Source organism: Centruroides sculpturatus, unplaced genomic scaffold (genome assembly GCF_000671375.1).
Source record: "Centruroides sculpturatus isolate CEXI.00-Female unplaced genomic scaffold, Cexi_2.0 scaffold423, whole genome shotgun sequence".
Classification (NCBI taxonomy): Eukaryota; Metazoa; Arthropoda; class Arachnida; order Scorpiones; family Buthidae; genus Centruroides; species Centruroides sculpturatus.
The window spans coordinates 281366-299539 of record NW_019384765.1 but is presented as its reverse complement, the minus strand read 5'-3'; the positions used below and the strand labels follow the sequence as shown (position 1 = coordinate 299539).

Below are 18174 nucleotides of genomic sequence, written 5' to 3'. Positions count from 1 at the left end.
CAAAGGGGGTTGTGCATCACGAATACCTACCTACAGGCCAGACAGTCAACACGGAGTACTACCTGGTGTTATGAATCGCCTAAGAGACAAAATCAGGAGAAAACAGCCCGAACTTTGGAGGAGCGGCGAGTGGTTCTTTCACCACGACAACGCGCCGGCTCATTTGTCCCTCAGAACACATGAGCTTTTGGCCAAAAACAAGACCGCTGTGTGCTTCCCCACCCGACCTGGTCTCATGCGACTTTTCCCTGTTCTCCAACAAACTAAAAACGCGCTCAAAGGAAAAACATTTGCCACCATTGCAGAGATAGAAAAAAACGACAGAGGAGCTTATGAGTATTACGGAAAAAGCGTTCCAGGACTGTTTCAAAAAGTGGAAGTGTATATGCTGCGGAGGAGACTACTTTGAAAGGGACCCAACAAATAAATTGTATGTGAAGTATTTTTTTTTTTTTGGTAATAAATAAAGTTCGGGAACTTTTTGAACAACCCTCGTATTCTTATGTTTCTTCTTATTTAAAGTAAAACTCCCAATAATTTAGAATATTCTTTATAGTAATAAGAATAATATTAACTATATGTGTTCTTAAATCCTGTGAAATATTGTTAAATAATTTTGCTTTTATTTTTTATAAAGCAACTGTCCATATGCAATTTAATAGAAATAATAGTAACAAGATTTTATTAATTGAAAGAGCCGGGAGGGGACCCGGAAGAAGAAAATGTCTAGGGCCCCAAAGTGGGTTAATCCGGCCCTGTGTGTCATGCTGAATCAAAACGTCATTGCATTAAGTAAAATAGTAATATGGAATTGTCTACAAATAAAATAATATGTTGTAGTACATCAGAACAAATTTCAAATTTGCAATAAAAACTTAAAAAAAATTTTTTTTCACAGAACACTCAGGGCAAATTTGCAGAACACAGGTTGAGAACCATTGCACTAAAATAATATAAAATAAAATCTTATTAAATGTCAGTGTAAAATTTTAAAACGTAAATTTATAATGTTCAGTGATTTTTCTATTAAGTAAGAATGAATAAAATTTATAAATCTAGTTATCACCATAAAATCTAACATTAAAAGTCAAATTTATGTTATAAAATGTTTGCTGTGAGAGTTTTTAAACAAATAACAGCATTACCTTTAAATAGTCATTAAATATTAACATCATTTACAATTAATTTTCAAATACTAAGACAGCTTTAAACGAACATAACAGCACAGTTAAGCATAATATACTCATATTTAATGACAAATGATGTCTTTTAACAAATGGACTTGAAACTTTACATTATAAAAATTGTTCTCCTGATACTTCAATAAAAATTATCAATATAAAGGTATTTGACTTGTATATACAGATTTACTGTCTACATCATCATTCAATGGAAAAATAAACTTGATGAAAATTCTTGGAAGGGATATATACAAAAACCTCACTTTATATCTGTTATCATTTATACTCTGAATCAGCCCAATATAATAAATAGATTTTTTGGTTGCCTTTTTAACTACATCATAGTCACCCACAGCTGGTGGATGAAATGGTTGTTCATTCTCTTCTTTGCAGAAAGTTGTTTCTGATAATATGAAGCTGATAATATGTAGCTCAGGAATATCATTCATCCTGAAACTGTTCTATAAGATTTTTTTCATCTAGAGAATAGAGGAAATAAAATAAAACATAAAAATATGCCACATATAGACTACAGATATAAGTATCCTGTTTAAGTACATTACTTTGTATGACTTCACTATGATTATGTAGGCATGATGAGCCAGTGGCCCATCATGTCTACACAATAGTTGCTCATGGTACCATAAAGCCATAATTCTACAAAATTATCTCTCTATGAAAACATTGGTTGATTACCATGATGGTCACTCACCTTCAGAAAAGCACTTAATAGAGTAAAACAATTACTTATTTTGAAAACCTTTTTTTTCTGATAGATTAACAAGTAGCACACATGTCAATTTTATCAAAAAAGTTATTCCAACCTAGCCAAAATAAATATAGTTGAAGAGCTTCTCCTCAAATTCACCAGCACTTCGAACACCTCAAAGTATGCAAATTTGCCCATGGTATCCCACCTTCCCCTACCTTTATGAGAGACTATATAACAGAAAATTATTAAAGCATTTAATCAGAGATAAGACACAGTAAATTATTGAGTGTTTAATAAGAGATCAAGTCAATTGTCTTAACAATTTTTCAGAATGTTTTAAATGTAAATTCTTGAAGTATTGCCAACGAAAAATCTAAAAGAAATATCTGACAAACAGTATAGAGAACTGTATTATTTTGTAGAATTCAAAATTATTTTAAATAACATTTGCTACATTTATTTTATTTCAATAAACAACAGATTAAATAAAAAACAAAATAATTTCTATTTTAATTATTTATAAATTTAAAAATATTTTTCATAATTTCAAATTATTATATTGAAAATAAGAAATAAATGCATAGGTGCAAAAATATTTTACTCATACAAAAAATTCTCAGAATCAAATTTTCACTTCTGATTTATCTATTGTAATGTATTTTGTTGTATAATTGAATACTATTTGAAAACTTGAGAACAGCCAATTGATATGATGGTAGCTATCTATTTAATCTATTAATTTAATATATGAATTATTGCACTTAAAAATTGATTTCTGCATCAATGATTAAATTTGAGTCAATAAAATAAATTTCAGAATTTATTTAAAAATTTTATTTTTTCTATTCATACTCAATTATTTTGTATTTAAAATAAATTTTAAAAATTTTAATTATTTGAATCTTGCTCTAATTCTTTAATTACTTTTCCCATTTTAAGAATTTATGAAAAAAGTATATTAAGAAAATTTTCATTTATACCTGATTTGAGTAAGATCAAGATCATGAGTTATCAACATCCTTTCACCATGATAACGAAAATGAAGACTGGCACCTGTTATTAAAACTCCACATCCATGAGAAATTTCTGCTCCACTCCATCGTTTCCATATGGTATCATCAATTTCAGTACCTAAAATTAAAAGTAATTCATTTATAATGAGCAATTATTTATTGTGACATCATCACAATGCTGGGCTGCAATTTTTAATAATATTTTTAATTTATTTAATTTAAAATATATGCTCTCTAACTCATATTAGTAGTAAATTGCCCTTGTACTGTACATCACACTTTTCCCTTAGCAATGGAGTTGTGCCAGTCATCTATCTAGTTCCTTTCAGGGAAATTTTTGAATTGAAATAACTTGACTTCTGGTTTGCAATGGAAATTCATATATAGTTAATTGGGGCCTCCTGCCCCTAAGCTTTCCATACCTGCTCTTGAATTTCATTTATCTAACACTGTTCTTGAGATTAAGGACAACAGACAACAGTTGGAATTTATAGATCTACAATTTTTTCAAAAATTGCATCTCAATTAATGTAATAAAATTAATTATTGTAATTTTTTCTCTCACAGGCCTTTCATATATCCTGCAAAAAAAATCACTAAAATGGAAAAAATCTTTGCATAACATGCATCACTTGAACCCATGCCTCTGGAGTGACCATTGAAAATATCACTACATTGAATTCACTTACTAGTACGAAGTTTAGAAGATACCTTCTCAAACATTAAAATGTTACTTTTTGTTTTATTTCTGTGAGCAGTTTATTATAGATGTAATTATAAAATGAATAAATAATAATAATTATAATTATAAAATATACTTAAAAAAATAGAAAATGATTTTAATATCAATAATATCTAATGTCATGAGTTTGAGAGCCACTCACTCAGCTGTTATTTGCTGTAGAAAATTATACCTTGCTCAACAAATGACGTGCTTCCTTATATGGTAAGTATCTTATAGATTGTAATCATCAGGCCATCAATAAAATGCTGATATTCTGTTTCATTTATCCAATTATTGTTTAGAAAGTATTATATAAAAATTTATTTTACTAATGATATGTAACTAGAAAATTATTTAATGATAACTAGACAGCCAAGCCAGTACAGGCCCTGGGTACTCAATAATAAATGTGAACAACAAAGAACCCCAAAAATTTTTCATGAATGGTTTGTCTAGAATACATTGGCCTCATTCTTCACTATTTGGCTGCCCACATTATGAGTCTGGCAAAATCCACAACGGATATAATAAAAAAGCTCTTCTTACTACCCACAAAACAGAGAGTAAAATACAATTATTTAATAATAATAATAATAATGTTTATTGATTTAAATTTAAATTTCTTACAATGGGGACTATTTGATTAAATCATGTTAATAAATGTACATACAATCCATAAAATAAATTAACGGAGAAATTCCAAAGATTTAGAGAAAAAGGAAAAAAACTTAAATAAGGTGATTTTTGACATGACCTCGTTCTTCAAAAAATCACATCTGAACTCGTCTCCTAATATAGCACTTTTTAGTTGATATGTCACCTGACAGGATTCAAACAAATGAGTCAGAAGATTTCCTTCCTCTTTAGCACCACAATAACTACAGCACCCTTCACTGAATATATTTATTCTATAGCCTTTAAACAAAATCCGAAATTTATTTAATCTGAGTTGCATAATGAGACTTTTTGTGAGAAAATTAGTCTCACAATTCAAGTAACTTGCTGTACACCAGACCAAGCGTGATTCAAACAGATTAACTCGTTTAGCTGATATGGAAGACATATCCCAGTTCCACAACTGATCTGACTTAGTTTGAATTAGTGCATTTAAATGGGTTCTCAACAAAGAAGCTGAATGAGATAAAAATNCGTTACCTTTTTTCTTTCCAAGATTAGCAAAAATCAATTTCTTGTCTGCAAATGATTGCAACTCCACCAATACCGTATCTGATCGATTAAATTTCACTACCTTAACCATTGGAATAGGTCTTGATTCACCTGTCAATGTATAAAATAGGTTTTGCACCTTCCTATTCAAATCAGAATCATCATCAGTCAAACCTTTAATTAAGATATTTTTCTTTCTCATTTCATTCGATACCTTGTCCAAAGAATGTAAAATCAAACTGTTTTCCCGTTGCAAATCGTCTTTTAATTTAGAAAACTCTCCTAGTTTGACTTCTAACTGAGTTAAACGCCGGTCATGATCATTATGTAAATTAGCCAACCAATCTATCTTCGTAACAACCTCATTTAACGTCGAAAAAAGCTTATCAAATCGGTCTTCCAAATATGAAATAACCTCCCTAGGAATAGACTTACTTGACTCTAACCTTGAAGGGAAGAAATCTTCCAATCTCGCCGTTTTCAATGAAGGTTCACTCGGAGATCGATGTCGTTTTGCTGTGGATGCCGATGATTGAATCTGAGATTGTGGCGGAGTACGATCAACAGGGCCGGGATTTAATTCTATCCCGCCTAAAAATAACAACAACTCAAACACCTTAATCCAAAACTCGATATTTTCCATAATTTAGGCTTAAAAGAAGCACACAAAAAAGTTCACCAACACGCTCAACAGCAAGCAGCACCCCCCCTATTTAATAATAATTTAAATTGTATACAAATATTATTTTAATTAGTATAAAACAAATTTCTACAATGAAGAGTTTCAAAAATGAAGCAAGTAAAGTAAAAATGGAAATTATGGTAATATTAATTCACATAAATGTAACAATTTTTAATCATATTATAATTTTTACCAAATATTTTTTAATAAAAAAATATTGCTTTTATGCAGAATAATTTAGACATTATTGATTCTGTGCAATAAAATAATAATGACTTACTGAAATAAATCAAATAATTGTTATTGAAATATTTATTTATTTATTTTCACATTAGAATTGCAATACAATAATGTAAAACTAATATGAACATATTTCAAAGTAAACATATTCACTGAGCATTGAGAATTTATGTTTTATGTATATAAAATTTTATTTGTTTAAACATTAAGGAGTACAAAATTATATAAAACATAAGTTTAAAAAGTTTACCTTCAAAACTCTCTTTTAGAAAACTTGGATTTGAAATTGTAGTATGACAGAATTCGCTTTCATATCCATTATCACAAAGACACATAATACCATTTAAACAGGAACCATGACCTGAACAATGTAAAGGACAACTTGGACCAATGTAAATTTCATCAAGAGCCCATTCTGGTGGTGAATCTCTAAGACTATAATATCCTTGGTACCACCGAAATCTCACATTTCTAAATATTTAAAAATTATAAGCTAATTAATATTTTTATTTTTTTCTTTAAATATTTGAAATGTATATGACTCACCCACAGATTTGTAAAGTTTTTAATGGAACTATAATCCTCTGCCAATTTAAATGAGCATTACCATAAAATATAGTTGGTGTTTCAACTTGATGTAAGCAGTTAGGACTAAGACTATAAGGAACCCAGGATGCCTTAACAAGATTCCATGATCTTCCTTGATCTACTGAATATTCGAGACGAACAGGGTCTTCTGGTAATGTTACTGTTCCACATCCAACTTTTATCTTCATTATATATTTCATAAAAAAGTTGTTGTTATATAACAAAAAATAGAGAGAAACAATAACAAAAATTATAAAATAGTTTTTATTACATTTGTGATTTTTAATATGTTAAAAATTTATGAATAACTAATAGCAATAATTAGTATTAGTAATAATAGTTTGTATAATTATAACTGTTAAGAACTCAATTAAAAATTTATTAAATATATACAGTAGAGTGTTGATTATCCGAATCAATTGGGGACTGGGGTTGTTCAGAAAATTGATTTTCTGGATAACCGATTATGTTCGAAAAAATACATTATTAATATAGTATATTAGTATATCCCAATAACAGTATATTAATATATCCCATGTTTAAATTTTTCTCTGTTGCATGTCACTTTGCGTTGAATTTTCGTTGATGTTAAGACTAACGAAGATTTTTATAACAACAATCGTGGCTATTGTATTGCTCAAAATTATTTCTTTATTTTGTACAAACAAAATAAATACAGGTAACCCCCGTATAACATGGCACTTCTGTAGCACGGATTCACTCTGACACGGTTCAAGAATTGGGTAAAACCCTCATACAACATGAAATGTAATAAATTTTTACATACTTAAGTAATAATAGTTCACAAAAATTATTATTTTCGTGAACTATTAGTACTTAAGTATATAAATTTTCTTTTCTCGCCTTCTGTCGATACACATGGTCCTTCTCGAAACTCGTTTCAATGTTGCCAGATCTCGACGCTTCTGCTTCTGATATTGCCAGATGTTTTCCCCTTATTCCATACTTGCTTTATTCTTCATAAGTGCTTAGCACCATATAAGGAAATTTATAAACANACGAACATAACAGCACAGTTAAGCATAATATACTCATATTTAATGACAAATGATGTCTTTTAACAAATGGACTTGAAACTTTACATTATAAAAATTGTTCTCCTGATACTTCAATAAAAATTATCAATATAAAGGTATTTGACTTGTATATACAGATTTACTGTCTACATCATCATTCAATGGAAAAATAAACTTGATGAAAATTCTTGGAAGGGATATATACAAAAACCTCACTTTATATCTGTTATCATTTATACTCTGAATCAGCCCAATATAATAAATAGATTTTTTGGTTGCCTTTTTAACTACATCATAGTCACCCACAGCTGGTGGATGAAATGGTTGTTCATTCTCTTCTTTGCAGAAAGTTGTTTCTGATAATATGAAGCTGATAATATGTAGCTCAGGAATATCATTCATCCTGAAACTGTTCTATAAGATTTTTTTCATCTAGAGAATAGAGGAAATAAAATAAAACATAAAAATATGCCACATATAGACTACAGATATAAGTATCCTGTTTAAGTACATTACTTTGTATGACTTCACTATGATTATGTAGGCATGATGAGCCAGTGGCCCATCATGTCTACACAATAGTTGCTCATGGTACCATAAAGCCATAATTCTACAAAATTATCTCTCTATGAAAACATTGGTTGATTACCATGATGGTCACTCACCTTCAGAAAAGCACTTAATAGAGTAAAACAATTACTTATTTTGAAAACCTTTTTTTTCTGATAGATTAACAAGTAGCACACATGTCAATTTTATCAAAAAAGTTATTCCAACCTAGCCAAAATAAATATAGTTGAAGAGCTTCTCCTCAAATTCACCAGCACTTCGAACACCTCAAAGTATGCAAATTTGCCCATGGTATCCCACCTTCCCCTACCTTTATGAGAGACTATATAACAGAAAATTATTAAAGCATTTAATCAGAGATAAGACACAGTAAATTATTGAGTGTTTAATAAGAGATCAAGTCAATTGTCTTAACAATTTTTCAGAATGTTTTAAATGTAAATTCTTGAAGTATTGCCAACGAAAAATCTAAAAGAAATATCTGACAAACAGTATAGAGAACTGTATTATTTTGTAGAATTCAAAATTATTTTAAATAACATTTGCTACATTTATTTTATTTCAATAAACAACAGATTAAATAAAAAACAAAATAATTTCTATTTTAATTATTTATAAATTTAAAAATATTTTTCATAATTTCAAATTATTATATTGAAAATAAGAAATAAATGCATAGGTGCAAAAATATTTTACTCATACAAAAAATTCTCAGAATCAAATTTTCACTTCTGATTTATCTATTGTAATGTATTTTGTTGTATAATTGAATACTATTTGAAAACTTGAGAACAGCCAATTGATATGATGGTAGCTATCTATTTAATCTATTAATTTAATATATGAATTATTGCACTTAAAAATTGATTTCTGCATCAATGATTAAATTTGAGTCAATAAAATAAATTTCAGAATTTATTTAAAAATTTTATTTTTTCTATTCATACTCAATTATTTTGTATTTAAAATAAATTTTAAAAATTTTAATTATTTGAATCTTGCTCTAATTCTTTAATTACTTTTCCCATTTTAAGAATTTATGAAAAAAGTATATTAAGAAAATTTTCATTTATACCTGATTTGAGTAAGATCAAGATCATGAGTTATCAACATCCTTTCACCATGATAACGAAAATGAAGACTGGCACCTGTTATTAAAACTCCACATCCATGAGAAATTTCTGCTCCACTCCATCGTTTCCATATGGTATCATCAATTTCAGTACCTAAAATTAAAAGTAATTCATTTATAATGAGCAATTATTTATTGTGACATCATCACAATGCTGGGCTGCAATTTTTAATAATATTTTTAATTTATTTAATTTAAAATATATGCTCTCTAACTCATATTAGTAGTAAATTGCCCTTGTACTGTACATCACACTTTTCCCTTAGCAATGGAGTTGTGCCAGTCATCTATCTAGTTCCTTTCAGGGAAATTTTTGAATTGAAATAACTTGACTTCTGGTTTGCAATGGAAATTCATATATAGTTAATTGGGGCCTCCTGCCCCTAAGCTTTCCATACCTGCTCTTGAATTTCATTTATCTAACACTGTTCTTGAGATTAAGGACAACAGACAACAGTTGGAATTTATAGATCTACAATTTTTTCAAAAATTGCATCTCAATTAATGTAATAAAATTAATTATTGTAATTTTTTCTCTCACAGGCCTTTCATATATCCTGCAAAAAAAATCACTAAAATGGAAAAAATCTTTGCATAACATGCATCACTTGAACCCATGCCTCTGGAGTGACCATTGAAAATATCACTACATTGAATTCACTTACTAGTACGAAGTTTAGAAGATACCTTCTCAAACATTAAAATGTTACTTTTTGTTTTATTTCTGTGAGCAGTTTATTATAGATGTAATTATAAAATGAATAAATAATAATAATTATAATTATAAAATATACTTAAAAAAATAGAAAATGATTTTAATATCAATAATATCTAATGTCATGAGTTTGAGAGCCACTCACTCAGCTGTTATTTGCTGTAGAAAATTATACCTTGCTCAACAAATGACGTGCTTCCTTATATGGTAAGTATCTTATAGATTGTAATCATCAGGCCATCAATAAAATGCTGATATTCTGTTTCATTTATCCAATTATTGTTTAGAAAGTATTATATAAAAATTTATTTTACTAATGATATGTAACTAGAAAATTATTTAATGATAACTAGACAGCCAAGCCAGTACAGGCCCTGGGTACTCAATAATAAATGTGAACAACAAAGAACCCCAAAAATTTTTCATGAATGGTTTGTCTAGAATACATTGGCCTCATTCTTCACTATTTGGCTGCCCACATTATGAGTCTGGCAAAATCCACAACGGATATAATAAAAAAGCTCTTCTTACTACCCACAAAACAGAGAGTAAAATACAATTATTTAATAATAATAATAATAATGTTTATTGATTTAAATTTAAATTTCTTACAATGGGGACTATTTGATTAAATCATGTTAATAAATGTACATACAATCCATAAAATAAATTAACGGAGAAATTCCAAAGATTTAGAGAAAAAGGAAAAAAACTTAAATAAGGTGATTTTTGACATGACCTCGTTCTTCAAAAAATCACATCTGAACTCGTCTCCTAATATAGCACTTTTTAGTTGATATGTCACCTGACAGGATTCAAACAAATGAGTCAGAAGATTTCCTTCCTCTTTAGCACCACAATAACTACAGCACCCTTCACTGAATATATTTATTCTATAGCCTTTAAACAAAATCCGAAATTTATTTAATCTGAGTTGCATAATGAGACTTTTTGTGAGAAAATTAGTCTCACAATTCAAGTAACTTGCTGTACACCAGACCAAGCGTGATTCAAACAGATTAACTCGTTTAGCTGATATGGAAGACATATCCCAGTTCCACAACTGATCTGACTTAGTTTGAATTAGTGCATTTAAATGGGTTCTCAACAAAGAAGCTGAATGAGATAAAAATAAAAAGGAATAACCCAAGCCATCAAAAATATTTTTAACTGAAGCTGGCCAACTTTTCTTACCAGGTTTAACTGCTGTTAGCAATAGATTATATGTTATTCGACGCAAATCACATGAGGGTAACTCCATGACTTTTGACCAGAACAAAACAATATCCTTAACAAATTTCAGTTCCAAAGGAGGTCTTCCCAATTCAAGACGAACTGCAGAACTTGAAACTGAACGTTCTATTTTAAAAAGTCTCTTAAAATATTTCATCTGTACTTTTTCTATTTTAGACAGAAATTCCAAACCCCATACAGGGAATAAATAAGACATCCTGGAACGAATAAAAGCATCAAAAAGCCTAAACATACTTCTCATAGAGCTTAGCCTCATACGTTTTTGTAGAGTAAGAATGTAGCCTGTCTTTTTCTGTATATCTTCGACCATCAAGTTAAAATGATGACTAAATGCACCTGAAGAAGAAAAATGTATTCCTAAGTATTTAATATATGTAACAAATTCAATTTCAGTGTTATTCACAAATATCTTATCAGATTTCAGTAATCTACCTCCATTGCGAAAAACCATTCCCTTTGTTTTTTGTAAGTTAACTGTGAGGTCATTTCTTTCTGCATAATTAATCAGCAAAGATAGTTTTCGCTGTAAACCCGTCTTTGAATCTGCCAACAAAATTACATCATCTGCATACATTAGACAATGCAGGTCGACAGAATCTCCAAGTGCTAAACCCGAAATTTTTGAAGTAGCAAACAATTGCGGTAAATCGTTAATAAATAATATAAACAACAGAGGACTTAAAGGCTCACCCTGTGGCAAGCCTCCACCAGAAATAACACCCTTAGTAGCTGTCGAGTTGCCGCTCACATGATACCTTGTATTACAAAATAAGTTTTTAAGTAGCTTAATAAACGAAGTTGAAAGTCCTAATGAATATAACTTTCCCCACAAAATATTAAGATTGATTTTATCAAACGCCTTTTCCAGGTCCACAAATATCGAATAAATTTTACGTCTTTTCCTTGACAGAACATACTGTATTAACCCGTTAAGTATAAAGACATTATACATAGTTCCTCTTCCTTGAACAAATGCTCCCTGAAACTGAGAAATAATATTGAATTCAATTAACCATTGACTCAACCGATCTGCCAAAATTCCAGTAAACAGCTTTCTAAACGTGTTTAGCAACGCAATTGGACGATAATTCTGAGGCTTTAATTTATCTCCTTTCTTGTAAATCATTTTCAACAACACATTTCTCCAATTCTCAGGAACTTTCATTGTTTCCTTAATCTTATTAAATAATCTGAGTACTTCTAAACACACCTCATCAGGTAAGTATATAATAAATTCATTATTTATACCGTCCATGCCAGGAGCTGATTTCCTTTTAAGTTTACTGATTGAAGTTTTTAACTCCGATAATGAGATTGGAGCGTCCAAAATAAGAGAAACATTTCCATGATCAAACTCAAGAATTGAATCTGAAATTGGATGACAAAAATCATGCTCCAAAAAACGTTCCCAATCTTGAAGAGAAATTTGACAATCAGGTTTTCTTTTCGTTCTAAATCTGTTGACAATACACCAAAACTGTCTAGAAGATCGTGTATTTTGCAGCTGTCTACTAATATTTGACCAATAATTCTTCTTCTTTATCCTACACAATGATCGAAAGGCAGCCCTATAACCACAATAATCCCTCAAATCATCTTTACTACGAGATGTCCGGAACCTCCTCAACATCTTATTCTTCAGTCTCTTCGCTGTTCTACAATCACTATCAAACCAAACTGAAAACGATATTTTTGTCATTCCTAAGTATGACAACATTCTGCATTGTTCAGCTGATGACTTAATCAAATCCAAAATTTCGGAATACCTATCCTCCATTCCGTCACTTAAGACGACATTTGCGTATCCGACCGAAACTGTTTCAGAATATAAATTGGATCTATCCTCTTTCCAAGTTAATCGTTTTTTCCTATCAATCAGTTTAAGTTTTCTATCCTCGTCAGTATCAATTAATATTTCAAAATTCACCATATGATGATCAGACATGTAATCATCCGAAATAACAAAATTACATAGACTCCCCAGCAAACTTTCGCTCAATATCACCAAATCGATTACTGAAGCACCCAATCCAGATGTATAAGTGAAGTCCGCTGGTGAATCAAAAGGATAACGACCATTTATTATGTATAAATTATAGGATTTCACCAGTTCAATAAGCAAATTCCCTCTTTTATTACAAATTTTGTCGTTTGATAGTCGAATATTCGAAATCACATCACCACCACAAATAGTATCCATAGTCAAGCCAATTCGTGCATTAAAATCACCCATCATCAGAAAATCATAATCTGATGTATAATCAGAAATTAAATCATCCAATCTTGCAATTAATTGTTCAAAAATAGGTATATGAAGATAGACCAAAATAATTATCATTTCACGCAATCTCCCACTTTGCCTCCGATTAAATCTCACTTTAACGACCATCATATGTTGCCCTGACAGAAGCAAGTTGACTTCTCCCAAGTCACCATTTATACCCAAAAGTAAGCCCCCCGAAGGTCTACCTCTCCCCACATTTTTTGTGGCCAATACCTCAAAAACTTTAAATTTACAGTTAGTACTTTTAACTCTCGAACATAAAGAAACTGTAGACCAGGTCTCGGTCAATCCCAAAATATCAGTTCTAGAAATATGTTCAACAAAACCACTGTCATTCAGATTAGTCAGAAAGGCACCCTGGGAGTTCCATGCTGAAATCTTTAATCCAACTGTACACTTCCTTGAATCGGAGAGGGAACAATTTGAGAATCTACCACACGGTTTTCCACTAAAAAATCGAGTTTCAGTAATTCTCCTCTAGCCAAATCATAGGTAAATCTCTCAGAGGCAACCTGTAAAACATCAGCCAACAATCGAACTCGCCTGCCTTCCAACCTATAAGCATGTAGAAATGGCAAAAGCTTTCTCCGTCTCAATCTTGAGCGCCAGCATAAATCATCAAAAATTTGTATATTTTTTAATGCCTCGTTACCTTTTTTCTTTCCAAGATTAGCAAAAATCAATTTCTTGTCTGCAAATGATTGCAACTCCACCAATACCGTATCTGATCGATTAAATTTCACTACCTTAACCATTGGAATAGGTCTTGATTCACCTGTCAATGTATAAAATAGGTTTTGCACCTTCCTATTCAAATCAGAATCATCATCAGTCAAACCTTTAATTAAGATATTTTTCTTTCTCATTTCATTCGATACCTTGTCCAAAGAATGTAAAATCAAACTGTTTTCCCGTTGCAAATCGTCTTTTAATTTAGAAAACTCTCCTAGTTTGACTTCTAACTGAGTTAAACGCCGGTCATGATCATTATGTAAATTAGCCAACCAATCTATCTTCGTAACAACCTCATTTAACGTCGAAAAAAGCTTATCAAATCGGTCTTCCAAATATGAAATAACCTCCCTAGGAATAGACTTACTTGACTCTAACCTTGAAGGGAAGAAATCTTCCAATCTCGCCGTTTTCAATGAAGGTTCACTCGGAGATCGATGTCGTTTTGCTGTGGATGCCGATGATTGAATCTGAGATTGTGGCGGAGTACGATCAACAGGGCCGGGATTTAATTCTATCCCGCCTAAAAATAACAACAACTCAAACACCTTAATCCAAAACTCGATATTTTCCATAATTTAGGCTTAAAAGAAGCACACAAAAAAGTTCACCAACACGCTCAACAGCAAGCAGCACCCCCCCTATTTAATAATAATTTAAATTGTATACAAATATTATTTTAATTAGTATAAAACAAATTTCTACAATGAAGAGTTTCAAAAATGAAGCAAGTAAAGTAAAAATGGAAATTATGGTAATATTAATTCACATAAATGTAACAATTTTTAATCATATTATAATTTTTACCAAATATTTTTTAATAAAAAAATATTGCTTTTATGCAGAATAATTTAGACATTATTGATTCTGTGCAATAAAATAATAATGACTTACTGAAATAAATCAAATAATTGTTATTGAAATATTTATTTATTTATTTTCACATTAGAATTGCAATACAATAATGTAAAACTAATATGAACATATTTCAAAGTAAACATATTCACTGAGCATTGAGAATTTATGTTTTATGTATATAAAATTTTATTTGTTTAAACATTAAGGAGTACAAAATTATATAAAACATAAGTTTAAAAAGTTTACCTTCAAAACTCTCTTTTAGAAAACTTGGATTTGAAATTGTAGTATGACAGAATTCGCTTTCATATCCATTATCACAAAGACACATAATACCATTTAAACAGGAACCATGACCTGAACAATGTAAAGGACAACTTGGACCAATGTAAATTTCATCAAGAGCCCATTCTGGTGGTGAATCTCTAAGACTATAATATCCTTGGTACCACCGAAATCTCACATTTCTAAATATTTAAAAATTATAAGCTAATTAATATTTTTATTTTTTTCTTTAAATATTTGAAATGTATATGACTCACCCACAGATTTGTAAAGTTTTTAATGGAACTATAATCCTCTGCCAATTTAAATGAGCATTACCATAAAATATAGTTGGTGTTTCAACTTGATGTAAGCAGTTAGGACTAAGACTATAAGGAACCCAGGATGCCTTAACAAGATTCCATGATCTTCCTTGATCTACTGAATATTCGAGACGAACAGGGTCTTCTGGTAATGTTACTGTTCCACATCCAACTTTTATCTTCATTATATATTTCATAAAAAAGTTGTTGTTATATAACAAAAAATAGAGAGAAACAATAACAAAAATTATAAAATAGTTTTTATTACATTTGTGATTTTTAATATGTTAAAAATTTATGAATAACTAATAGCAATAATTAGTATTAGTAATAATAGTTTGTATAATTATAACTGTTAAGAACTCAATTAAAAATTTATTAAATATATACAGTAGAGTGTTGATTATCCGAATCAATTGGGGACTGGGGTTGTTCAGAAAATTGATTTTCTGGATAACCGATTATGTTCGAAAAAATACATTATTAATATAGTATATTAGTATATCCCAATAACAGTATATTAATATATCCCATGTTTAAATTTTTCTCTGTTGCATGTCACTTTGCATTGAATTTTCGTTGATGTTAAGACTAACGAAGATTTTTATAACAACAATCGTGGCTATTGTATTGCTCAAAATTATTTCTTTATTTTGTACAAACAAAATAAATACAGGTAACCCCCGTATAACATGGCACTTCTGTAGCACGGATTCACTCTGACACGGTTCAAGAATTGGGTAAAACCCTCATACAACATGAAATGTAATAAATTTTTACATACTTAAGTAATAATAGTTCACAAAAATAATAATTTTCGTGAACTATTAGTACTTAAGTATATAAATTTTCTTTTCTCGCCTTCTGTCGATACACATGGTCCTTCTCGAAACTCGTTTCAATGTTGCCAGATCTCGACGCTTCTGCTTCTGATATTGCCAGATGTTTTCCCCTTATTCCATACTTGCTTTATTCTTCATAAGTGCTTAGCACCATATAAGGAAATTTATAAACACCTTTTAACTAGAAGCAAGCAATCTAAAATTACACACTTTTTGCAAAAGGTAAAGTATGGATCTGAAGATAATGCAGAAAAATGCTCAGAGGATAAGGATAACTTGCCAAAAAGAAAACGCTCTCGGTTAATAGTGCTTTTAGTGATGACGAAGAAAACATTGTTTAATTTATATTAATATGTATTGCTTAAGAAAATTTTAATAAAGATATTTATCTTAATTATGAAAATATAATAGCATGTTTTTTAATTTTTGGAACCTAACCCTCCTTTTCATATTAGTTCTTTGTTTCGTATAACACAGATTCGCATAACATGGCAAATTTTTGGAACGTAACTACCATGTTATACGGGGGTTACCTGTATATTGAAAAATATAAAAACAAAAAAATTATACTTTAGAAGTTAATCTAGTATGAAAAGTGTTTGATTCAGCACGACACAATCCGACTGGAACACTTTTGGTTAACCGACGTTTCAGTTGATTGGCATTTGGATAATCGATGCTCTACTGTATAAAATAACTAGTTTCATAATCTTCAGGGTTCCTGAAAATGAATGATAGGATTTCATGAGATTATTGTGAAAGATTTATTAATCACTGTACTCTAATAATTTTTATATTCCACTTATTAGCATACAGATTTTTGTTCAGAACAGTAGGTTTCTAACAATCCACGAAAAACCTTTTTTTACGAGTGTTATGTCACTATTAAATTCCACAAGTACTTTCGACCTCCACCGAGGTCTGCTTCAGGTGGTGACTGGCCGTGTTTCGACCCGACCATCGTGATGATGTTGCCAACAATGTAAATAAATAAATGTGCGCGTCGGGTTTCACCCCTCTGACCGACACTGTTCGAATTCCTCGAACAGTGTCGTTGGAGGTCGAAAGTACTTGTGGAATTTAATAGTGACATAACACTCGTAAAAAAAGATTTTTCGTGGATTGTTATTATTCAACACAGTGTTAAGTGGTTGGACGTCGTTTATCTTAGTAGGTTTCTATTTGTGCATCATTAATGACATGTCATTAATGATGCACACATAGAAACCTACTGTTTTGTACAAAAATTTGATTTTTGTAACATGATCATGAATGTTCAGTATAATGCTATAATTATACCATGGAAACAATCCATGGTATAATTACACATTGAGACAATCCAAATCCCCATTATATACCATATGACCGCATAAGAAAAAGTTTAGAGTAAGGTCAATATTTGTTAGAAGTCAACAGATGAGTTCAATTCAAGAAGCCCATCAGCCTACAAATTTAACATTCAAGACATCATATACAGTGTAAACTAAATTTGATGGTGTATTATGGTACACTATTCTTATCGTGTTAAAAATGAGATAGCATATGTTTAATGGCTACTGCCAATACCTTAATATTACTGATATATAATAGTGTCTTCTATTAAATTTCTTCCATCAACTTAAATATTATGTTTCAGCAGTGACACTATTTTCAATCTGTGCCCAAATTAACTTGATAGGATTTTTAAAAAATAGTAAAGATAAAATTTTATAATTATATAATAAACTAGCAGATCCCGCCACACGTTGTTGTGGCTCAAAATGTATCTATTATAAATTTATAACACTTCCCCTGTAGGGGGGATTTTTCGAAAAATTTCTTCTTAGTGTACATTCTCTTGACGTACCCTATTAAAA

General features: G+C 30.2%; 1 protein-coding gene across 1 annotated transcript in view; it reads right to left on the bottom strand.

The window, feature by feature from the left end:
- The window catches only part of LOC111628903 (reelin-like), a 283387-nt gene that overhangs the window by 78149 nt on the left and 187064 nt on the right, over positions 1–18174 (bottom strand). Inside the window, exons 42-44 of the mRNA XM_023372760.1 lie at positions 15432–15655; positions 15136–15356; positions 8990–9140 (exon numbers count right to left, since the gene is read on the bottom strand). Of these exons, the coding sequence (XP_023228528.1) occupies positions 8990–9140; positions 15136–15356; positions 15432–15655 (596 nt within the window). The remainder of the gene's footprint in view (positions 1–8989; positions 9141–15135; positions 15357–15431; positions 15656–18174) is intronic.